This window comes from Cuculus canorus, chromosome 23 (assembly GCF_017976375.1).
Source record: "Cuculus canorus isolate bCucCan1 chromosome 23, bCucCan1.pri, whole genome shotgun sequence".
Lineage (NCBI taxonomy): Eukaryota > Metazoa > Chordata > Aves > Cuculiformes > Cuculidae > Cuculus > Cuculus canorus.
The window spans coordinates 3,076,998-3,102,238 of record NC_071423.1 but is presented as its reverse complement, the minus strand read 5'-3'; the positions used below and the strand labels follow the sequence as shown (position 1 = coordinate 3,102,238).

The 25,241-nt window shown below is 52.3% G+C and overlaps 1 protein-coding gene across 10 annotated transcripts in view; it reads left to right on the top strand.

Annotated features, from left to right (window-relative positions):
- The window catches only part of OPCML (opioid binding protein/cell adhesion molecule like), a 381,075-nt gene that overhangs the window by 351,758 nt on the left and 4,076 nt on the right, over positions 1-25,241 (top strand). For all 10 annotated transcript variants that reach the window (XM_054086974.1, XM_054086973.1, XM_054086965.1 and 7 more), the window contains one exon: positions 10,548-10,780. In XM_054086974.1, the coding sequence (XP_053942949.1) occupies positions 10,548-10,780 (233 nt within the window). The remainder of the gene's footprint in view (positions 1-10,547; positions 10,781-25,241) is intronic.

Here is a 25,241-nt window from a genome sequence, read left to right as displayed (position 1 = left end):
TTCCTTCAAGCAGTCACAAGATTTAGCGCGTGAAATCCCTGCAGGCAGAACTAATAATCTCTAAAAAGAGGGAAATTCTGCCGATGGACGGTGAAGCCATATTTCATGGCAAGCGCCATGAAGCTCGCCTGCCAAACGTGAGAGCTGTAACTGACCTGGGAAAGCCATCAGCCCAGGAACGTAATTGCCAATTTGCAGAAATTTCACCACCAATTAGGCAAACTAAAATAACCCACCAGAGAAAATCCTCTGCTCAGAGCTCCTGTGCCTCTGTTGACCCCTCTGCTTCCTGCCTGACGTTTCACCACGGGGATGAGAGCTGGTTGCTTCATCTGACAGGCTCTGAGGAGCCAGGCCACGGTCCCATGGCACCAGCAGATGAAGAAGGCATCACCAAGGCGAGATGAAAACATTTTGCAGGAGCCCACTGAAGAAATTATCTTCTCCTGCTGGTACCCCCTCTCTGAGCGTCACCAAGGACCACGTCCTGAACCCTGAAGGAGTTCAAGGCCAGGTTGGATGGGGCTTGGAGCCCCTGATCCAGTGGGAGGTGTCCCTGCCGATGGCAAGAGGGTGGAACTGGATGGACTTCAAGGTCCCTTCCAACCCAAACCATTCTGTGATCTCTCAGCCCCTTTGTCCTGCTGGGATGGGGTATACAAGGCACTGGAATTGATGCGGATGGAGGAAGTTGATTCTCCTCTCACCCGTGGTCCACCTGCCCACCACCACAGCAGCAGGGGATGCAGTGTGGAGCTGAGTGCTTGAGAAGTTTGGGCTTTTATCTTAAGCTCAGAGCTATGTGAAACCCCAAACTTTCCAGACAGGATCAAAATACCACTTCATTTTTTCAGCCGTGAGGGTCAGGAAAATGACGCTTATTTTTCTCCACTGAGAGCTTGGGGGTGAAACATCTTCATTTGGAATCTCCTTTCCCCTTCCGCTCTATCTCTGTGGAAGTTTGAATTGATTTCAAGTGAGAAAATGCCTTCCCCACCCCTAACGGGCGCGGAGCCCCGAGCTTCAGCCTCCGAAACACCAGCGAGTGTTTTTTCTTCCTATCTGTCGGGCCCGTCTGAAATTGCAGTTTAATTCTCTGTATTTGCTCTTGTATTGTGCATTAAGATACAGTGAGTTTATCCAGCAGTCCAGCTGTTTGGAAGATAATTACTACAGAACTCAACCTGATGTAAAATAATCCTCCCGGGCAAGCAGCCAAGAGCCTGAGACTTATCCTCCAAAGACTGAAACCTCTCCATTACCCTCAAGAGCCGCAGAGATAGGAGCGGGCGGCTCATGACAAATATATTTTGGGTGGTAATTAATGGAAGGTCAGGAAAAGAGTGTTGCCTCCCCGCTGGGTCCCACCAGGGAGGGTGGTGCAGCCAGACAAACCGTCCGAGATTGTGAGGGCCACGTGCGATGGAGAGCTGTCTGGGTTTCCATCCAAAGCACCCTATGTGCTGTCGTTTCCCCCAGGGATGCGTTTTGTGGTTGTCACCTCCATGCCCTTCTGCCCATCCCCATCGCTGTGTTGCTGCCCTGTCCTGCACTGGGGCAGCTTCACACCAATTTCTCCTCCTTGCGAGCCAGAGACGGTAACGAGCGACAGGATGAGAGGAGATGGCCTCAAGTTGCTCTGGGGGGGTTGGGTTGGCTATCAGGAAAACTTTCTTTGCTGAAAGGGTTCTCCGGCGCTGGCAGAGACTGCCTAGGAAGGTGGTGGAGTCCCCATCCCTGAAGGTCTAAAAGACAGGCAGATGGTTTAGTAGTGGACAGGTATGGTTGGATTCAATGATCTCAAAGTTCTTCCCCAACCAAACGACTCCATGACTCTAGACGTGATGAGTTTGCTGCAGCTGTAGAGAAGCTCCTCCCGTCAGGAACACGCTCTGGCATGCGTTTGATTCAGCATCCCTTTTTCTTTTGCGGCTGCGGGATGCTGCCACAGCCATGGCCGCTCTCTCCCAGGTTGAAAGCATTCCTCTTGCCCAGCCGAGATGGAGATGGTCAGCAGTCTCATCAGGACAGCTGAATCATAGCGGTCGCAGCCTCGTATTGCTGAGCGTTAATTACCGGTGCTTAACTACATGCCTAACTGTGACAGTGAAAGTTATTTCTATCTTTTCCTGCCTGGGAAAGCGGATGACCAAAAAAATTTGGAGAAAAGCAATAGCGAGGGGAAAACCCAACCCTAAAATCCCACTACAGGCGTAGGTGGCTCCAGATTCTTAACTGTTTGGGTCTTTCTAGCACCGTGATCAATAAACTCTGCATTTCTTCTCCTCCTTTTGATTGAAGAACACTAGAAATCAGCCGAGGTGCAGGTGCTGCATTGTGTTAGATTAGAGCTGATTGAATCCGTAGACGGGCGCTGATTGAAGCGCAGGGCTCTGCCGACGGTGGCCTGCCGCGAGCAGGAGCGTTTGCAGGATCATGTCCCTTAATCAGCACCCTCGGATGTGGCGATGGTGCCAGCAGGCATCTCCCAGCTAGTCTTTTCTTCCCTGGTGGGACGTAGGGTAGAGGGAAATTTGGTTTCCCTGGTGAGAAGACAGCTGTGTTGATGTTTCCTAGGACAGGTAGCAATGCCTTGATGATAAGTGCTGGTGGATGTTGGCCATCTCTTTGGAGAGAGGCTGGAGAGATGTCCCAGCCTTCCTTGAACCACAGGATGGGCCAGTGGCGCTGTGCAAGTTTGGAGTTGGTTCCTGGCTTTGTCAGGGATCTGATTTTGAGGAGAGAGTGCAATCGCTTGGGCGCTGTTTAGAGCAAGGAGAGATGCCTTGTTGCACTTTTTCGATGTCCATGGTATTTCTGGAGTGGCTGCCCCTGCTCAGTGCCTTCATTTTCATCCCTGTGCAGAAGACCAGGTGTGGCCACCAGCTTTGGCTGACTGTGATGTTAGCATTTCTAAGTGCCACCTGCTCTACCGGCGTCCCCGTTGGTTTGCTTTATCTTTGCTCCTGCTTTATTTCATTTGATGCTGCCTTCTCCTTACGAAGATTTCTCTTAAGCTTAATAAGCCATTGGGGACTTAGATGTCTTCTGACCTTCCCTGCTGTGCTGTGGGAGCATCCCGCACGTGGACGTGACAGGACCACAGCTGGGCAGGGAATTAGGGGCTGCTAGACTGTTTGTGAACCTGGTATGGTCCTGAGGGCAGAGAGAGTTGCTGTTTTTTTCTGATTGGTGTTGCATTTTGGAACGGATTGTGGTGGCCATGACTTACAGAGAACAGGAAGAGCAACCAGGAGCTTTCTACAGGGCAGGAATGTGACGGCTCCCTTTGGGAAAGGGCTGAGGTAGAGCCCTGATCCAGAGCTTGCTGAAGGCAGTACCAACCTTCCTGGGGTGAGCAGGGCGCGAGTCATCAGGATATGAATGTGTTATCATGTCAGAAACACGGGACTCCTGGTGGGAAAAGCAAGTGGGAGCCAGGAGCAGAGTGCTCCAGCACGCGACCGTCACACCACCCTTTCCAGTCATGGTGTCAGGGTGGCGTGCGTCCCCACAAGCTGAAAGTAAAAGCAATGAGGAGTGAAAGCAGGGCTTTAGGAATGAAGCCTAGCTTGCTTTTGCAGAGCTGACTGCGGTTTCTAGATTTGCTTGATGCGGAGCATTCATTCAGAAAATCCCAGGAATGGCTTTGGAGAGAAGATACGGTCACTTGGCGGCTGTGAGGGCACTGTGCAGCCACTCGCCTTGCTCTGTGTCCCCTCCCCAGGCAAACCAATTCATAAATCACTCGCAGCGCGTTAGCATCACGCCGTGCTGCCTGCGGTGGTGCCCAGGTCTGCGATTCCCAGGCAAAGGGCGAGCCTCTTTGAGGTCCAAGGCAGGCACAGCTGCCTTCCCCAAGCCAACATCAGCTCAAACTTGGCAGCGACGCACCACTGGGCTCAAACTTTGCATCCCCTGGGTTGTCGCAGAGGCCACCCAGAGCCCCGTGGATGCTGGGTGCAAACCAGCTGCTCCTGTTTCGTGCAGGGGGGCTGCGTGGCAAGTGTTAAGTCTTGACTTGTGATGCTTCGCTCAAACAGCTCCCGCCTCCTTCATCATCTTGTTATTATTCTAATGTCTGGGAGCAGCAGTCATGGACCAAAACACCATTAAACTATCTGAAATGGAGCAACTCGACAGCCCCTGCCCTCACAGGCTTATTATCTTTGCAGATAGATGTTTTATATTTAGCAACCTCTAATGTATCAGTTTGGGCTTTGATTCTTCACAGCGAGCAGCTTCTATTCTGGTGCTCAGTGGGCAAACTGCCACCAGAGGGGAATTGGTGGGGAGAAACCCTTCCTGACGAGCCCCAAACCAGCAGGAAGGTCCCGTGGCCCTCAGAGGGCTCTAGGGGAGGGGTGGTTGGTAGAGAAGGATTTGCTGGTGGTCCAGAGGTTGTTTGGCCAGCATTGGGAGCGCTTGGGGAACTTGTAGCCGTGGGTTATGCAATTAACTAAGCTTGCAGAGAGGTGGTGGTGTGTGGCTTTACGGGGTGCAGTGGGCTGAGTGGTGTGCAGTGTGGAAGGAGGGAGGTTATGGGGAAAGGGGGAACAGTTGAGACTGGCTGAGCTCCCAGTGCATCCCATGTTCTTTGGTTTGCTACAGCGGACGCGGGTGCAGCGATGGTTGGGACTTGCCAAGGGAGTGGTAAGGGCTGGGTGGGAGGTAGTTGTGCTGGATGATGCTAAATGGCACATCCTGAGTCATAGAATGGGTTGGGTTGGAAGGGACCTTCAAGCCCATCCAGTTCCAACCCCCTGCCATGGGAAGGGATGCCTTCCACTGGACCAGATTGCTCAAGGCCCCTTCCAGCCTGGCCTTGAACCCCTCCAGGGATGAGGCAGCCACAACAAATCCCCTCCATCCTCAGGATGGCGTGGAGATGCCTTGGGGCAGCACATCCTGCATTGGGACAGGTGAGGAGTGGGAGAAGGGATACTGCTGGTGGCTCAGACAGGAGACAGGATGCCAGCGGAAGGGATCGGGAATGAAGACAAAGAGCCTCCCACCCTCCACATGGAGAATAAATATCAGGGATGACAGTGACTGAAACCCAGGCAGAGCAGTCCTGCCCTTGGGGAACTATTTTGCGAGACCCACCGTTGCACAACGCAGATGCCATTGTACCCGCGGCTAATTTGACGGTTTACATTGTTGGGAGAGGATTAGAGGAGCCGCTGTGTTTTGATGGCCTGCTTCTAATTTGCATCTTTAACGAAGTGGGAGCCCAGCCAGGTTCTGTTCTTTTGTGTTTACTTCTGAGGAAGTATGTTTACTTCCGATGATTACAAATAAATCTTCTCTGCCTTTGCTCCAGCCGCCTGGAATAAAAGGCATTCGGAGCCTGTTAACTCTGTCGCTGGGGCGAGCACAAGAAGCAAAGGAGAAATCCCATTAGGAGCTCCTGGTAAATGTAATTAACAATTTCTTCTCAAAGACAAGGGTGCTGGGGTGTTTGCTCTGCCCCGGTGGCAGGTACTGCTGGTTGGAAGCTTCCCAGGGTGAAGCCACCGCCCTGTCGCTGTCAAAGGGCTTCAGTCCCGATCCGGGTGAGCTATTTTAGCCACGGAAAACTGGGTCAGCCAGCCAGTTTGCGACTGATTTCGGCATCTCCATTTGTCATTTTGACGAGGCGCCTTGCCTGCAGGAGAAAAAAAAGCTGTTTATGGTTGAAAGGCTGTAGAAGTATTCAAAAGTAGAGCGTTGTTGGTTTTACATAAGGATTCAGGAGGTTTTGGATTGATCCAAAGACGAGCATCATCCCAAGCTCCTCGGCTCAGGCTGGAACTGGCAGTCCGGGCTCTTTGGATGTGCCTCTGGACTTTTGGGATGTGCATCAACATTTTGGGGTCCCAAGCATCCCGTCCCTCAGGATGTTTTGCACCCACAGAGAGGTGTTTGCAAGACTTGCTTTGTGCCTCAAAATCTTGAGACGTGGATAGGATGAGAGGGAGTGGTCTCAAGTTGCACCAGGGGAGGTTCAGATTGGACAGTAGGAAAATTTTCTTCACTGAAAGCGTTCTCGGACACTGACAGAGGCTGCCCGGGGAGGTGGTGGAGTCCCCATCCCTGGAGAGATTTAAAAGATGGATAGATGAGGTGTTCAGGGATGGTTTAGTAGTGGACAGGTGCAGTTGGGCTTGAGGATCTCAAAGTTGGTTTCTAACCTAGTGATTCTCTTCGTGTGCTATTTATCCTTCCAAACTAGTTCCAGAAGACATGTTCTGACCTGGACATGGTATTTCCCTCTCCACAGGGTAGGTGTCATGGGCAGCTCTAGCCTCACACTGCATCTGCAGTCCCGGGCTTCGCCCTCGTGCTTGGCCAACTCAGCAGGACAGGAAAGGTCTGTGATGTGGACCGGGAGAGGTGGGGGATGAAGGCAGCGGGTGTTACGCCATGTCCTGTGCATAGGAGAGGCGCTGTCAGTGTCATTGATGGGGCTGGGCAGGACTCTGCTGTGGGAGCGACACAGGGGTCTCTCCTAATAGGTCTGGGAGGAGGGAGATGGTCACTTTGTGCTGCCGAACACAAAGAGAGCATCGGTGGAGTTATCTGTATTGTTGACACTAAGTGAAATAATTCCTCGGCAAACTTCAAAATTAGCATTTAAGAATGAGGAATAGGGACAATTAGAGGGGAAGCGGCACAGCGCCACTGCCCCCAGCTCCCTCTCTCATGCATCTTCTTGTGCTGCCGTGTTCAGCTTCATCACCCAAGAGGCCAAGTGTATCTGTGTGAGTGTTGCGGGGACCAGAGGTCTGGTGAAGCCCAGCATCCAAGGTGCCCTGGAAAGCTGCTCTGGCTGCCAACGATCACGGTGGGAGGCAGCCAAAGGGCTGCACGTGGTGCAGATTCTTTGCTCAAAGGCATTAAGGGTCTAAACGGGATGCAGACATGGAGGAGCAGATGGAACAAGGATGGGCATTGCACAAGGAAGGGCTGTTGGGCAGAGCCGGGACAAGGTGGGTGCTAGAGGCTCGGGTTTGGGCTGATAATATCGGTCCTCAGATATCCCCCACCTCGCTGATGGGTTTTCTCCAGGTGAACCATGGAGACAGGATGGGTTTATTTCCCTTCCATCTGACAGGTACTTTATTGTCTTTTGTCCCTTCCGGCAGGGTTTTTTCTGGAGATGGATACGGCGCCTTCAGGAGGCTGTTAATGGGGGTTTGTCTTTGTTCTTAATTAGATCCCTTCAAGGGAAAACCTCCTGGCCTGCTTTATTATCCAGCTTTGTCAGAGCTTGTCTGCTTTATCTAAACACTTTGCGGAAGTCTCTTTACCTGTTTGCTTACCGGAGACATTATCATAATCCCGGTCAATTGGAAATAGGTAGCAAAGACGGCTCAGCAGACGAGGGAGTGCTGGCAGCTTAGCAGCTAATGGAGATCACTTTCCAAGCCTGGTGAAGAAGCCGTCGGGGCACTCCTTCCATCGGCTGTCAGTTGGTATTTGCCTTAGAAGCACCGATCCCCAGGATGTGGGAGAACTCACAGTAGGAAGGTGAGGTCGCGCTAGGAGGTGCCTCTGGAAACACCGTGCTCTCTGCGGCAGCTGACGGGCAGCGGCTTTTCTCCTGGTGGTAGCTCCAACACCTTGCCAGGAGGTGCAGGAGGGCTGTTTTTTGAAGGAGGGTGGTTTGTCTGGTTCCTCCCTGCAGAGGACAGCCCGCGCTCTGGTGAAGGGGAAGGCGACGCTAAGCAAGCAGACCTGAAGAGACTTAGTTCCAACTTAGCTATTGAGTAGCAGCAACTGAAGAGTGAGGTTGAGGGATAGAAGTCTTGGCCTCTTGGACTTGGCATGAGTTTGCTAGAAGGAGTTTCGGAGTTGGTCCTGCCCATTTGCTCCAAGTACTTTTGAGGGTTGTACTGTTCACCAGGCACTATGGGAAGCAGAGAGCGATGCTGTCCTTGTCCTGTATCGCGTGAGTGTGTCCGCCCACGTTATTGGCATCTTTGTGCACTCGTGCAGGTGTGGCTCTGAGCCATAAACACGAGCTGTAAATGCAGAACGAGCAACCCCAGCTCACAGGGGTCCCACGCCAGGGCCGATTCTCCCTAGGAAAGACACACGATACGTGCCAGCCGAAGCCTGGCAGTGGCAGTTAAACGTGCCTGGTGACGGCACGAGCTCCTCATCCCTGTCGCTTCCAACCATAGTCCTTGTGCTTTACCCCTAATGAGGGGACCCGAGAGTACCTCGCAGGGCTTTAGTCTGGATATTTATATGAGCGCAGACATGCAAGTTGTCTGTTTTACATATTGCTGCCCTGATTTTTCGGTGCACGCAATGAATAATTTACAGAAGCCGTGTATAAGTATCTCTTTATTATTCATTATAATGAAGTGAGACAGCAGTAATAGTCCACTAGACTGGAATCCCCCAGGGCCGAACTTAACTCGTCTGTGCTTAGCTCTCCCCCAGTTAATTTGAACGAAGAGAGGGCTTGGCTTCCCGGCAAGGACGATGCCATCCACCGGTACGAGGCTGCCTCAGTCCGGCGGAGCAGAGCTGGCACTGCTGCGGGTACCGGGACGCATCTTCCACCCTGACAGGCTCCCGGCACGCCGACAGTGCCGCGACGGGCACGGAGGGCTATCCATCTTCCCCAGCGTCTGGTGGAGATGTACAGCTCCTGTACGGGGAAAAATTACTTGGTTGTGGGAGGATATATGGCTTGTTCCTCTCCACCGAGCGCCCGGGGGGACCCTCAACCATGCCGAGTAGCGCCCCTTCCCTCGGCACGATTAATAATCTTGATCGAGGTGACGCTCTGCAATCCCAGCAAGGGAAGCATATAACACCCCTAAAGCCTCTGCAGGAGAGGCGCTACGACGGGCGCAAGGACAGGACCAGCCTGCTAGCCCGTCTCTGGATTTACACACGTGGAGAGAGGGACTTGCGTGAGTTTCTTGATTGACTGTAGGTGCCTTTTCTTTAAGATCTCAGCTGCATAAAGCAGTGGCAGCGCTGCCACCGCCAGCACAAGCTCACACCTATCTTCTCTTTCCTGCTTTGCTTTCACATCGAGAGAAAGCTTCCCTACCGTGGTCCTCAGGTGGGAAAGGCGAAGCTCCTGAGAAACGCCAGGCTCTTAATTTAGCCAGAGGTAGTGCTGAGGGTGCTGTGACGGCGGCAGAGAAGGGCGAGGAGTAAATAGATCGAGAAAAATCTATCAAATGAAATGAAAAAAAAATGTGTTCTCTGGGAACATTTTAATTCCCCTTTTGTACCCGCCTCCCTCTGTTCTTTGCCAAGCGTAAGTCAGCGCCGCAGACCAGAGCTGCTGAGCCCCCGCGCGTCTCGGAGCAGGGAGAGTGGGAGCCAGGCAGGAATAAATAATGGAAACGACCGCGTTGTGTTTTCAAGGCACTTGTAGGATTTACAACTGCTTATCCAAATGTTCCCTTCTCTTCCCCGCGTGCTGGCTTTGCCATCTCCGGCTGTTTCTCTTCCTCCCCGCGCACGTGCCACGGCCCCTCTCCCCTGGCAGCGGGTGCGTATATCACCCCGAGGATGGCTCGAGGGCTGTGCCGACAGGCTGAACTGTCAGCAAGTTTTACAGCTTCATCTGAAATTCTCCCCGCACGGCGAGGGTGAGGGGAGTGCAGTGGGCGAGAAGAGAGGGTGTGGAAGTCTGCGCGGCTTGCAGAGACCAAACATAATCATAGAATCGTAGAATAGTTTGGGTTGGGAGGGACCTTAAAGATCATCCAGTTCCAACCCTCTGCCATGGGCAGGGACATCCCACTGGATCAGGCTGCCCAAGGCCCATCCAACCTGGCCTTGAACACCTCCAGGGATGGGGCAGCCACCACTGCTCTGGGCAACCTGTTCCAGGGCCTCCCCACCCTCATGGTGAAGAAATTCCTCCTTATGCCCAGTCTAAATTTGCCCCTCTCCAGTTTATCCCCATTGCCCCTCGTCCTATCCCCACAAGCCTTTATGAACAGTCCCTCCCCAGCTTTCCTGTAGCCCCTTCAGGTACTGGAAGGTCACTATAAGATCTGCTCTGAGCCTTCTCTTCTCCAGGCTGAACAACCCCAACTCTCTCAGCCTGTCCTCATATGGAAGGTTCTCCAGCCCTCTGATCATCTTTGTAGCCTCCTCTGGACCTGTTTCAACAGCTCCATATCCTTATGTTGAGGATTCCAGAACTGGACACAGTACTCCAGATAAGGTCTCACAGTAGAGAGGAATAGAGGGGCAGAATCACCTCCCTCAACCTGCTTGTCAGGATGCAGCTGAATGGGATTTTCATCTGTGCTTCCCCAATTCTGTATCAAACAAAAAGGTGGGGTCTTTTTCTGGTGAGCCCACTGTTTCTATGATATCTCAGGTGATAGGGGGGATGCAGGATGTAGCAGCAGGGTAGCCCAGACATGATGCACATCATCTCTGTGCCAGCAGTCTGTCTACGTGTGGTGGGGACCCAGCACCACTCAGCTCCCATCGCACTCGCATCCTCTTTTGGGATCAGGGATGCTCAAAGTATGTTGTGACCCCATGTTTGTGACCCTCTGTCCCTTCCTTTGCAGGTGTACCGTGGATGACAGGGTGACACGCGTGGCGTGGTTGAACCGCAGCACCATCCTGTACGCAGGCAATGATAAATGGTCTATAGACAACCGTGTGGTGATCCTCTCCAACACCAAGACCCAGTACAGCATCAAGATACACAATGTGGACATCTACGATGAGGGCCCCTACACCTGCTCCGTGCAGACAGACAATCACCCCAAGACTTCGCGCGTCCACCTCATTGTGCAAGGTAAGTCCTTAACTTCCTATTGCCAAACCAATCATGTTTTTGGAAGGATGGCTGGACTTTGGAAGGAATTGGAGGTCTTCTTGGCGATGGAGACGTAGAGATCAAACCAACATCTGTTGCTGCGGGTGGGTGGCATAGGGACAGCGGTGTAGATGAGTCCCCGCTGTGCCAGGGTCAAGGTGGACTTGCGTCACCTCCGCCTCCCTGTGTTGTGTGGTCATTGCATGGGGCAGAGGACACCTGGGAACTGAAACTGGGGCTGATGTACTCTTCCTTCTCCCCCGTTGCCTGTCCATGCTGTGAATTTGACCTGTTCCTGCTGCTTGGGACCACACGGAGTCGTTTCTGAAGATGCTTTGAGAGAACCGAAAGCAGAGTCCTGTGAGGTGTGGTGGAAGAGCGCGTTCCAACAGCAGGCGGCTCTGTGGTTTTGGGAGACAGGGCAGATTGTGTGAGCGTGTTGAAGTTGCTGCCGGGGCTGCAAAGGGCTTTCGGCACAGGGCTTCGTGGGTGAGGGTGTTGGCATAGCAGATGCTGTTCAGTTGCAAAGGAGCATTCGTGAGGCTGCTCTAATGAGGGGAACTGGGTGCCAGGAGATTGGAGGTGTCCGTACCACTCCGGTCGACACCACCTTCGGATCTTTGTGGCTTTGCACAGGCTACTGGCTTTTGTCCGGTCTCTAGATTAATTTTTCAGAGTTAGTGTTAGTTCAGGTTAGATAAAGATAATGAAAGTTTCCTAATCCTCTTAAAGAAGATTTATCTGGCTGAGTAGAAAGCTCTCAGAATACAATAAAGCGTGTATAAAACCAAGACCTAATCTTTCCTTTAATTTCAAACAGCTGATGGGTATTGATTTTGCAATGAGCAAATCTGAAAAATTTCTCGGCCTCAACATGTCTCCGAGAAGTCCCCAACACTGATATGTGTTTATTTATGCATCCTTCTCATTTGGAGAGGCAGGGTTTGATTGCAGCCACCCATCCAAGTGGTATTCCAGACCGATCCTGGCAGGAGCACATCATGGGGAAGAGGTGAGTGGAGGGATGCTGGGAGTACCCCATCCCCTCCGCCCCCTTTTGAGGGGCCTCTCCCTCTTTCTGAGTTGCATGTGAGCCATCTCTCCGTGAAGTTTAATCTGTTGATCCTGTTTGCTCTCTAATCGGGTTAATCCATCCAGTCAACACCGGTGAAGTATCCAAGTGCTTTGCTCTTAATGAAGTTAGGTGAACCAGGAGCAGTGCTCAGATCCTGCTCCTCTCAACCCTTTTTTGGAGCAGGGCCTGTGATGCAGGTGCTCGCCGGGCTCGGGCAGGTGAAGGCAAGGGATGGTTTGCATCCAGAGTGACTGTCCTGTGGGAAGGCAGTCCTAACTGCTGGGAAAAGTTCTCCCCTGGTGTGAGCAAGTCCGGTTGAATTGCTCCTACTGCAGTAAGGACTGTGGTTGTCAGCTTCTCCACAGCTGAAGGGGAGCCTATGAGGAGCTGGAGATGCATGGATATGCAGGTACAAGTCAGGTGCTCCACGCTGAGAAGTTTCTCTTTCAATATGTTCAGTTCAAGCCAGAGGGTTTGCCTAAGGTGATCTGCTGAGACAGTCTACCTGTAGGTTCCACCCTGGCCAGAGAACCAAGTCCTTCCATGCTCCATCCTTCAGCTCCAATGCAGGTCCTTGGTGGCTAAAATGTGTTTTCTGGTGGTTCAGACCGAATGGCATTGCCCACTGGCACCATCTGTGCAGCCAAGGGTTGCTACTTTCTGTTCTTGCACGCCGGGGAAGAGCCAGTTTTCTACCAGGGTTAATAACACACAGCTCTTCATTCTGTGCTGGGAGGGAAGAAGCAATTTTCCAAGGATGCGTTTGGCCCTGGCTGTACAGGCAAGCAGAGCACTCACTTTGCAGGGAAGGATTGAAGCTCTGTTTCTCTTGTAGCTCTCCTGGCTTTCAATATTGGCATAAAAATGAAGTTCGAGGTCCTCCTTCCTCAAGGAGGCAACCATCCCAGCAGCAAGGGCAGGAGGACCGTAGGGGATGGCCATGCACGCCCTGGCGTCACTCCTCACCCACGCCAGCTGGCCAGCGAGCAGGCAGTGACGACCACTTAGCAACCGCGTTCAAGTCCATTAATTTATATTTGTGTTTTGCAAAACTAAAAGTTGGCCAGAGCGAGTATTGATTCTTTGTCCCTCTATTCAATCGGGTTTTAATTGTGCTACTGCAGGGCCCAGCCTTCCCTCCTAGCAACCCGACAATAAATCTGCCAAGGAGTCGCAGTCAACAGTAAATGTCTCTTAGTGTCGTTATTAATATGTCTCTTGGATTGGTTCATTGCAACAGCTGTTAACAAGGGTTTTTAAGAGCAGGGATGGCAGGGAGCCAGAGGGGTTCTTTGTCTCCTGTTTCCTCTTTATTTCAGGGGCCACCTCACGATGATAGGATAGACACTTCCAGGGAGACGCGTGGTCCTTTTGGCATGCCGGGGTGTTTGGGGTGGGGTTACGAATGCAGAGAACAGGCATTTAATCTCATTTAAGAAGATGAGCCACCTCATCCTCCTCTTGCCGTGAACAGCTTGAGTGGAGGATGACATGGGTGAGCCCTCCTGCCTCTGGGTATGACCCCCACGAAGCCCACCTCTGCTCCTGGGAGGTGCAAACTTGCAAGGATGAGCTGGGAATCCTCACCTCATCGTTTGGTGCAAAGAGTGTGGTAGATCCCAGGCAGGACACAACCGTGCCTCCTTGGTGAGGGCCCTTTCAAGACATGGGGTGTATTTCAGCCTGAAGAATGGAGGTCAAGGTCAACATTTTGGGTGAGGCTGTGGCTTTTGCAGACAGTGTCCTGGGAAAGGACAAGCCTGGTGTCCTCCTTGTAGCAGTGGCTGTAGAGAGGAGGGTGTATGTGCGGAACCAAGAGACGTAGTGCAGCACAAGATTGCTTTAGGATCCAGGCACCACGTGGCATCCTGTCTGGTGGAGACCTCAGTGGTGAACGTCAATATTGGCCACCCCTACCTAACAGTGGGTTTTGATATTCCTTAGATGTGCCTTTGTTTCTGATTTATTTAGAGAACCCTCCTCTGCACTGCTTTAATCCTGCTCAGCATAGATTTTTCATTAAAACCTCTCTGGGCTGTCAGCATTGTTGCTGTGAGTTTCTGGTTGGCGCAATCCATTTTTCTGTCTCGGTGTTCGCCGCTTTCCTCACCGGGAGAGCTGGGATGGGTTTCAAAGGACCATGGCCTTCATTTACTGTAGTGAGATTCATAGAATCATAGAATAGTTTGGGTTGGAAAGGACCTTAAATATCATCCAGTTCCAACCCCTCTGCCACGGGCAGGGACACCTCCCACTGGCTCAGGCTGCCCAAGGCCCATCCAACCTGGCCTGGAACACCTCCAGGGATGGGGCAGCCACCACTGCTCTGGGCACCCTGGGCCAGGGCCTCCCCACCCTCATGGTTAAGAAATTCTTCCTAATGTCCAGTCTAAATCTGCCCCTCTCCAGTTTATCCCCATTCCCCCTCATCCTATCCCCACAAGCGTTTGTGAACAGCCCCTCTCCAGCTTTCTTGTTGCCCCTTCAGATACTGGAAGGTTGCTGTAAGGTCTCTTCGGAGGCTTCTCCAGGCTGAATGCCCCAACTCTCTCAGCCTGTCTCCTATGGGAGGTGCTCCAGCCCTCGGATCATCTTTGTAGTTCTCCTCTGGACACATTCCAACAGCTCCATCTCCTTCTTATGTTGAGAATTCCAGAACTGAACACAGTACTCCAGATGTGGCCTCACAAGGGAGGAATAGAGGGGGCAGAATAGAGATTGTGGGCCGTGTGGTTGGTTTTCCAAATGCACCTAAGGATGCTTGCCTGGAGCTTGTCCTGTGTCCCTTGTTGCATTCACTGCCTTTCCAAGTGGCACTGATGCAGGTGTAGCTCTTCAGTAAGTGTCTCAAAAGCAAATTGAGTCTTTATTTTTCCCTTCTTCCTGATAACAACTGGCTCCTCGAGTCTCTGAAAGGGCAACTCCCCGCTGCCCCATACTGGCCCCGTTGAGCTCTTTTTCCCTGCTGTGGACTGTGCTCCTCTCAGCACCACAGATTTCACAACGGCCGCAGTTGTTTTTATCGCGCTACCTTTCATATCCAGGCAGGAGCTGAGACCGCAAGACTTACTAAAACCTTACCAGGAGCCATGGAGGTGAGGGGATTGGCTCAGCCTTCTTCAGTTGTTGTAGGAGAAGCTTGATGATAAATGTAGAAAGCGCTTAGTATTTAGACGCTCTAGTTTGGCATGTGGGGTGTGCGTGTGTCATGGAAGGGTGAGAACAGGTAAACCCTGGCAGACTGTGACCTCTGGAGATCCTTTGGCTTTGATTTTCCTGGTGCATGTTCCTCGTTTGGCCGTCTTTGCTCTCTTGACCACCCTCTGTCATACCTCCTTTCTCAGGAGCTTCATCTGCACTTGGCATACTTACATCTTGCTGGACAGTTTGGGAAGGTCTTGTTGTCTACTCGATATGATAGAAAAAGAGATGACGTGCACTCAAAAGGTTGGCAGAGGTTCCTTTTCCTTCACATGGCACACTGGTAGGATTTTACGTACATCTTGGATTGAGGGTTTGCAGGAATGGTGAAGGTGGATCTTGGAGCACATCCCTGTTGTGCCAGGCAATACGTACTGTCCAAAGCGAAGTGTTCATCACCTGCCCACCCTGTACGTGCCTCTCATCACGGTGTGGTCCCCAAAGAATCAACTGTCCTCCATCCTGCTGGCAGTAGTGAGTGTCCCAGGAGGAATGCAGCTCCTTGCACCAAGGTCTCAAAAGGTCCTCCCTACCTGCCCAAGCTCATCTCTTGGCATTTGTGGAGAAGCGCACTTGTGTTCTTGGGCTCAGATCTCCAGCCAGTGCAGCAAAGATGCCGGTAGAGGAGACTCCCTCACACATATTTCTCTCCTTTTCGCATTGAAGCTGCTCATCAAGTGGGGTGGCAAAGGGGCTGGTGGTGTTTGGACACGTGTTGTATCTGAGTGTGTCTTCCCTTTTGCCACACCTCTGGGTCTAATCAAGTGTTTTGTTGATGACTCTGTTGGAGGCTCAGCTCCTCTAGCCTTCCCTTCACTGGGTTAATCATCCCGGTGGGAATGAGTGAAATGGTTAATTGAAGTAGGAGACTCTCCTGGAGGTTGAGCTCATAGCGTGGGGCTGGAGTGCAGGGAAATAAAAAGGAAATCAAAGGGCTGTTGAGAGGAAATGGAAAAAAAAATCACTTAAGCTGGAAAGACATCTTCCCAGCAGGAGTGAGAGCCCAAAACACATAATGTTGGTGGTTTTTAAAGTAATGTTTCACACTTCCTTCTCTGGGGGCATTTGAGAGGGTGGGGAGAGAAAGGGGCCCAACCCAGGCAGAGTGGTTTATTTAGCTGGATGCTGGATGGCACAAGAGGGACAAAACACAACCTCAAGCAAATGCAGAGCGAAAATCAATTAGCACAAGCGCTGTTAGGAAGAGATGGGAGGAGGTGCTGGGGAGGAACAGAGGGGTTTTTGTTGTTCTGAGTAAGGAGCCTTTGAAAGCCACTGCTTCGGGAAGCGAAAGCCTCGGTAAGTGGTCAAAACCTCAAGCAATCCGTAAGCATTGCTTTCCCAGGGCTTTGCGTCAGTGCTGTCAGTTGGTGCCTCTCCTCTCCATGCCTGCCGGAGAGGCACCTGAGGAACAAATGTGCTCGCAGGACCTGCCAACAGGAGAGGACACCCTGGCCCGTGTGGCGGCGCTAAGCAAGGTGTCATCGCAGCAGCAGGTTCCAGCCAGAAGCTGGTTGAGATGCAGCATTCAGGCCTGGCATGTGTTTGCAGGGCCAGGAGCAGAGCTTGCTTCTGCCTTGGAGCTGACAGGATCTCCTGGGAGCGTGGAGGCATTGTCCGTCGAGGTGCTGTGCTGTTCTGCTGTCCAGGACCATACTGGAGGCTTACCCAGGGATCTTGATGCATCTTCATCAGGATTCCCCTCTGTTGAGCTGTGAGGGTAATGACAGGATGTTTGTGGATGTGTACATTGCAGCAACGGACATGGATAAGTTTGGCCGCAGATGACACCGAATAAGTTTGTCCAGGAACATAGCAGCGACTGTCACACTTGCAGTAGCAAGAGGTGTCCAATGCCACCATCTCTGCAAGCGGGGACCTCTCCTTCAAGCTCCCACAAAGCCACCTCCAGCCCTTTGCAGAGAGTAGCACAACAGGTCGCAGAGGACGTGGGGACTTGGTGACCCAACGTGCCTTGTCCAGACCAGGGTGGTGCAGGTTGAGGTTGTGACTGGCCAGGAATCAGGTCAGTGAGGGACTCTTGAGCTGGGTTAGTTGGAAGGAGCCTCACTACCCCAAGCGTGGTTTCCAAGTCTCCCTGAAGAGCATAACAGGTTTTGGAGAGTGATGCCTGTGTTACCGAAAGTGGTGGCTGATGTCCACGAGTCTCACCAGTAAGGGTTGTCCTTCCATGGGTGGAAAGGAGTGCCCACAACAAGCAATGACCAGTGTCGTAGGATGGGAAAAGGCACCAAAGGAGCAACCAGACCCCTGCCTTACTCTTCCATCCTCAAGGAAGAAACAGGGGACAGTCAAGAGAGCAAAGATGGCCAAGAGGAAGATGCATCAGCAAATACGAAGCCAAAGGGAGCCCCGAGGAAATCTGGAAGGAATAACAAAGATGGAAGAAAAAAAGCAACCAGAGAGGGAATAAAAACAAAACAAAAGGATGGGAAGAAAAGCCCAGAGAATTGGAGAACAAAGGGAAGGGAAAAGGAAACGTGCACACACAGAAAAGCACTGAGCATCAAAAGAGCCAGAGGGGGACAAGGGGAAAAATAAAAGAGCAATGAAGGAGCGAGGACAGAAAGCAGGAGAAGGTCTGGAGAGAGGAAAAGCCCAACCATCACAAAGAAAACAGCACCCACCACAGAGGTGGGAAGAGCCGCTGTCCTTAAAGAGCTAACCCCAAATCCAGGTGGATGGGAGTACAGAGGAGGGATGGAACAGGGAGCACCCAGAGAGCATCCTTGGGCTCCCATTCTTGCAGCTTCTTGAAACTGGTGAAAAGGAGCAAGTGGGAGCGGAGCTGCCAGAGGCGTTGGGATGTGTGGTAGGGACCAGGAGCCGACAGAGCAAAAGCACGGTGGCAGCTAATTAATTACAGCGAAAAGCAAAAATGGGGAAGAGGGGGGAGAACTGGAGAAGTTGTTTCCCCATTATATTTCTGAACAAAAAAAGAACGTTTTAGCGTGCGCACAAATAGCTCCCTGGGAAGCACTCTCACTTCCTAATTGTTCATAAATTTACTGACAGGTGGTTACACAGTAGGTATAACACTCCGAGTTTCGGTTTTTATTGCTTTCCCTGTCTCAACATGAAAACCTGGAGAAAACGGGTGCGCGGCGAGCAGTTGGGAGACTCTGCCTTGCAAAGGGTGCTTGATGCCCACGTTTCATTTTTGCGACATCTCCCAAGCTTTCAGTCCCTGGCGTGGCTGGATTTTGTGTTCACTGCGACAGAGGGGTCTGAACCGGCTTTTGAATCCCTTTGTGTTTAACTCCAACACATGTCATTATGTCATGATCCAGTTCTGTGGGAGCGTTCCCAATCCATGTGGAGCTGTGATGGTCCTCCGCTCTAAAGGCATCTATATAGAGGTCATTTGGGGTGTTTTTTTTCCTTTCCTCCCCCTTTAGCTGCTCTCAAATGGTGTGCAGAAAGACAGACAGGCAAGGGTAGAGGTATAGTCACTGGGGGAGTATCAACGAGGCTGGAAAATCTCATCTCCACAGCAGAGAGGCTGTGCTTGAAATATGTTCGTTATGATCCTTGCCTGTAAAAAGATCACATAAAGTGTGTTTTACAAGGGGAAAGCTGTCAAAAGCAAGCATTTAAGACCTATAGGAGGGAAAGTGAAGATCTACCCCAAAGCAAAGCACCTGTAGAGCTTGTGAGGTGATGGCGTCGCTGCTCGCTTGGCTGGGAAATTTGACAGAAGTCATTCTGTTGACGAAACTGTAGCTGTCGAATGTGCTTAATCCATTATCTCAATAAAATCAGCTGGGACGAGCCGCTCAGATTGGGCTGTCATGAGGATGGGTTTGGTCAGAGACAATACCTTTGCTGCGAAAAGCAACACTTTGTTAAAACTCCTGATGTTGCCTCCTTGCCCCTGCTTGCTTCCCACACAGGCTAGGTGGGATGTCAAGGTGCATCCGTGCAGGTCAAACCCTCTTCTTTGATGGCCAATGTCCAGTGAAGACCTTGTCTTTCTGCTCCTGATCCCAATCCATGTGTTCCTAAAGTGAGCTCCTGTCTGCTGCTGACTCCAGTCTGGGACTTAGCCCATGCCTGCGGTGTAGCATCAGTGGTGACGTAGTCATGAGGGAAGTTTGATTTGGGTTTTTTTGTGTATTTGGATATGTTTTATTGTTTTCTTATTACTATTTTCTATTTTAGTTTTTTGAAGCTGTTTTAGTTTTGGTGTCCAACCCACAAGTTTCTCTCCCTCATTTCCTGTAGTGATGGGGAACTGGGACCACAATGGCTCCATGTTTGGCTTCTGACCTGGCTGGGAGGGCGCTAAACAACCCTGAAACCAAGGATGAGTTGGAGGTGGGGAATCATATCCATTTTCTATCTGGCAGCAGCTCCTTCCCGGCTGTGAGCCGCTTCGCGAGTGCATGCCCACATCTCTTCTTTAAAGGCATCAGTTCCAAAGAGAACCTGTTCTCGGGAAGATCTTCTATTGGTGGTACCTTCAGCAGATGTGCAGGGATAGATTGGAGGCTGCCGGTGCCGTCCCGTCCACAAAGGAGATGGAAAGCACAGGTGAAGTGTGAACTTTCAGCGTATTTGCCTTCTTTATACTGACTTTCTGTACGCTAATAAGTCGTTGTGTGGTGACACCCCTGACAGCTCCATCCTACCTACGGCAGGGAGGATCACGTAGGTTGGGATGCCAAGGAGGGAGAGGTGAGGATGCCAAGGAGGGAGCTGGCAGCAGCTCTGGCAGGTGTCCGACCCCTACTAGGGTGGCAATCCTGCTCCCCGGCAGTGACAGCATCACCTGTCAGAGGGTCCAGGTCCCTGCTGCCGCTGAAGAGGGGAAGGAGCAATGTGACTGCTACATGTCCTCAAAATAGGAGGTGTCTGAGAGGGGTTGGTAAGTGAGGTGCCAGGTCAAGACCCTTCCTGCAAGTAGAGGTGGGCCAGTGGCCGTTGCCTAGCGGTTTGCAGAGCAGGAATCCATCCATCACCTCCCCTCATCCGAGAGGTCTCTCTTAATGGATTGGGGGCTAATGATGTGGAGGAGGGCCATCAGTTGCCTGTGTAAGCCATTGGTGTTCGCACAGGCTCTCCGCTCCGAGGCTCGTGGCAATAACGATCTGGCAGCTAAAAATAGTCCAGGGCTGCGAGCGCCTCCGGTAGGACTTGGCGCTAAGGAGCGGCTGGGAGATGAGTCAGCCGTGTGTGTCAGCATCACATGTAGTCGATGAGCAGTGATTACCGACGTGCCGTCTCTTCCCACACAGTTTAGCTGCAAAGAGACGTCCCCACCGGCATGGGCTGGACCTGTGTCTCTCTGGGCGAGGAAGGAGCCATTTCTCCTCACGCTTGGGTGGTTTCCAAGTTCTGAGATCTTTAGGTGCTGTTGTGGTCGCATGGGCTGGCTACGGAGCAGCAGCGGGGGTGAAGCCAGTGCCAGTGTTTGGGAGAGTCCCAGGGATTGCTCAGCTGTGCTTGTGAGGGGTACCTCGAGTGGAACATAGCAGTGTCACCGAGGCATGATGCCACAGCGATGTCTATCATAGAATCACAAATGGTTTTGGTTGGAAAAGACCTTTAAGATCGTAGAGTCAAGCCAGCACTGCCATCAAGCCATCGTAGAGTCAAGCCATCAAGCCAGCACTGCTAAGTCCACCACTAGACCACGTTCTCAGGTACGACATCTACTTGTCATTTAAATCCCTTCAGGGATGGTGACTCCACCACCTCCCTGGGCAGCCTCTGCCAGTGCTTGACAACCACTTCAGTAAGGAAATTCCTCGTAATATCCAACCTAAATCTACCCATGTGCATCTTGAGGCCATTTCCCCTTGTCCTGTCACTCACTGCCAGGGAGAAGAGACCAACTCCCACCTCACTACAACCTCCTTTCAGGTAGCTGTAGAGAATGATGAGGTCTCCTCTCAGTCTCCTTTTCTTCAGGCTAAACAACTCCAGCTCCTTCAGCCGCTCTTCTTAAGGTTTGTGCCCTTCACCACTTCGCAGTCCCCAGTTTGGCAGGCGAGGGGTGGGACGGCATCTCCTGGTCCCCATGAGCGGTGGCAGAAACCAGCGTGCACCCAAGCCCAACGGAGAGCATGACTTGGCGCCTCGGGCAGTTAGGGTCTCGAACGGTAAAGGAAGGAGATAAATCATGGGCTTATTGTTATTGAATTTAGTGGCATCGCTTTCACATTCAATTTCTCTCGCCGGCTTTCCGAACAAACAAGAAATTACAGTGCAAATGTATTTTTCAGCCTACCAAACATTATGTATTAACTTACCTGTGATTAATATTATGTTGGGTCGATGAAGTCCTCCGTGGGCCTCTCTCTGCTCCAGTGAGACCTCATGAGAAAGTGCCACTCCTGGCTTCCTTGGGATTTATTCTATATTCAATTTGCTCATAGATGTAGTCTTTTACAAGGAAGGAAAGGCTATGAATAAGGGAAGATAGGAACCGTGTGCCACCGGATTGTGCTTTGGAAAGCGAGCATCTCACCTGGGTTCTGTGAGCAGTCTTCGGGCCAGGGAGGACCTCCAGAGGCAGTGATGGCTATGGATGTCCGTGGTGCAACCCCAGCAGCCCCCTGGGAATCCACACCCTCTCATTTGGGCACGTCTCTGGCACGTGGGAGCTTTCGCCTGTGATGATGTTATTGCCTTTGAGTGATTATGGAGGGACACAAAGTCGGTGAAGGGTGTAGAGGGGAATCTGTGTGAGGAGTGACTAAAAGTCATTTGATCTGTTCAGCCTGGAGAAGAGGAGACTGAGGGGAGACCTCCTATCAGTCTACAGCTTCCTCACAAGAGGAGGAGAAGGAGCAGGCGCTGAGTTTTTCTCTGTGGACCCAAGGGAATGGCAGGATAATGCCAGAGGAGGGTTAGGTTGCACACTGGGAGAAGGTTCTTCACCCAGAGGGTGGTGGAGCACTGGAACAGCTCCCAGGGAAGCAGTCACGGTGCCAAGCCTGACACTATTCCAGAAGCCTTTGGCCAATGCCCTCATCTCCATGGTGTCAGTGTTGAGGTTGTCCTGTGCAGGGATAGGAGTTGGAGTCAATGATCCTTGTGGGGCCCTTCCAACTCAGGACAGTCTGTGATTCTGTGAGCCTTTTTTCTAAGCTATTGTATGATCCGGCGTGTTGTGAAGTGCATGCAGGCTAAGAGGTGGACTCATCCCACCTGCTGGCACTTGGGCCTCGTCTGCTGCCAGCCACATCCCTGCATGGACCCATCCCGTCTGCCCCTCCCGTGAGAGGAAGTCCCTCCAAGGCAAAGCAGGCACGCCCTTGAGACGCCGTCCTTGACAGTATGGCTCGTGGGATCTATAGAAATGTAATCAAGGTCCTTAAATGTCCTTCTCCAAGTCCTAGTAACCTCATAGGCAACGATCGCCGTCGCCGCAGGGTATCGAGCTGTCCAGTGGGGTCTCTGTGCTTGATGGGCATCTCTCCGCCACTCATTCCTGCGGGCTCTCGGGAGCATTTCTGATCAGATGAAGGTGGGCAGTGGCGTGGCGGCGCTTCCCCAGTCCCCTGTGGCATCAAGGCTGCAGCCAGGATGTTTGGGAAGTGCTGTTCCCCTCCGTGAGCTCTGCCAGCACATCTGCGCGGTGTGTCTGCATCCTTCACTGAGGAAAGGGATTTAGGGTTGGTCCATTTATTCATGCGGTTTGGTGTTTGCCAAATGGGAGCATTGGGCGGTGGTCATAGATAGTGGTGGTTTTTTTGCACAGGAGTGGAAGTATTTCTGTGCCTGGGAGGGCGACAGGCTCACACCTGTGGTCAGAACACCAGTTCCTGCGTGTCACCTTGTACTTGTGATTTGGGACTTGGGGGATGAGGAGGGGATGCCGGCTATGAGCTGGGAGAGGGCAAGGATGCTCTGGCAAGCTTTGGCTTTACCCCTGTGTGTGTGACCCCCTTTTCAGGTCAGGAGAGCGTGGTCTCGCCCTAGGAGTGTGCTACTGGAGGATGGTCAGATGGTGATTGTCTGGGGGTGATCCTTCACAGAGGTCGAGGCTGTGTCAGCATCCTTAGGGTGGTGCCACACAGGTCTATAGCTGGGGTGCATCCAGTCCATCTGTCTGTGACCAGTCTGGGCTGTCAGGGTACCTCTGTCCTCAGCAGGGCTGCGTGCAGGAGGCAGGATGGGAATGTGATGCAAGAAATATGAGAGCGGAGCGGGTGCCATGCAAGGGAAGGTGTAAGGAGTTAATTTTGCCTTGTGTGCAGCAGAATAAATATCTTCTGGGGGGATGCAAATCACCTTGACTTCCTTGGGCAGGCACTGTTCTCTTTTTATGTAGATCTAGATTTTTGTTGGGGTGGGGAGCTCAGCACTCCAGTGCCTGCTCTGGGATGGGGAGAAGCCCCCAGCGGCCGGGGCACTGGTCCAGGTGAAGATGGGTCTGCAGGGTCCGTGATGTGGTCCCAGCTCTGCTTGATGAGCCCTTCATCACAGCAAGGTGTTGCAGGAAGGGACAGGAGCTCGGGGCATGCAGGGCCTCTCCAGCGAGCAGCTCCTGAGTGTTCGGGGTTGGTGCTGGGTGCTCTGCGGTGCCCTGGAGGTGCTCACCATCCTTGCCGTGAGCATTACCGTGAGCACATCGATCTCGTACAGCTGTGACAATCAGATCATGCCTGCACAGTATTGGGGAGGTCCCCTATGGTTCGTGTCTTGTGTAGCCCCCTGGGTAACGGAGGAGGAGCAGGCAGCAAGGGTAGAGCTGTGGCTGTCTCTGCGTCGTACGCTGTTGCTGTTGTCCCACTCCATGGCTTTTGTCGGTAAGAGCAATCAAGGGAGAGACAGGTACCTCCCGTGGGCATTGCCCAGCATCCCTCACTGCCGTCTGCAGCCTCCCGTGAGTTCAGCATCCACTAACGGTGCTGCTGTCATCTCCGACCAAAACTGCTCATGGGGAGGGATGCAGGCTTGTGAGCAGGCAGCAAATGCCTGGTTGTGAGAAGGCAAGTCTTGGACACTTGTTTTTAGGTACCTTCTGTTTGAGATGCTGTTAGTAGAGGGGAAAGGGCCAAGGATGCCATTAATCATAGAATCGTAGAATAGTTTGGTTTGAAAGGGACCTTAAAGATCATCCATTTCCAACCCCCTGCCATGGGCAGGGACACCTCCCACTGGATCAGACCGCCCAAAGCCCATCCAACCTGGCCTGGAACACCTCCAGGGATGGGGCAGCCACAGCTTCTCTGGGCAACCTGGGCCAGGGCGTCACCACTCTCATCATGAAGAAGTTCCTCCTTAGGTCCAGTCTAAATCTGCCCCTCTCCAGTTTACACCCGTTCCCCCTTGTCCTATCACCACAAGCCTTTGTGAACAGTCCCTCTCCAGCTTTCCTGTAGCCCCTTCAGGTACTGGAAGGTCACTATAAGGTCTCCTCGGAGCCTTCTCTTCTCCAGCCTGAATAACCCCAACTCTCTCCGCCTGTTCTCGTATGGGAGGTGCTTAATAGGGGTTAAGGTCCTATCTTTGAGTGAGGAAGGGCCACCTGCAGCCCTCCTGCAATGGAGCTCGTTGGGGCCGTGCCATCAGAGCCGACCAGCTCCATTCTGAGAATTAACTGCATTTTTCAGCAGTCGCCGGTGCACACTTTTCATTTTTGGATTGCTGCTTTCCCCTGAAGGACTCAGACAATCTCCCTGTGCTATAACAGACTGTACTTCTATATTAATGTGTCAAGTTGCTGGGAAATTTAGTACCTTGCAGGGCCCATCGGGCTGAGGAGACTGTGCCATGTCTTTGCCGGCGCTCATCCTGCTGCACTGCCTCTTCCATGCTGGGTTAAAGATGTGGTTGGGAGGGTGAATGCTGGAAAGCCTGTTGGCTGCTTGCACCCAGGAGAGTGCCTGGGAGTGAGAGGCGATCATCCCGGCATCCCAGCGCTGTGGGAGAACCTTTGACACAAGAGTTGGGCGTGCAAGGCCATGTGAGCTGGGGCGCTCAGCGTGTTGTGTGCATGGGAAGGGCCATGGGGCGTCTTTTCTGGCGTTCTGGACATGCTGTTTAGTTTTGGGTGAGTTGTCTTGTATGGCCCCATTCGCTCCCTGGGGCACAGACCCTTTTGGGAGCTGTGTCTGGTGGCCCAAAGCGCCAGGAAGCCGCGTCGGTGAGCAGGCTTTAATTGCTTTTTGCTAGGGCCGAGGATATTTA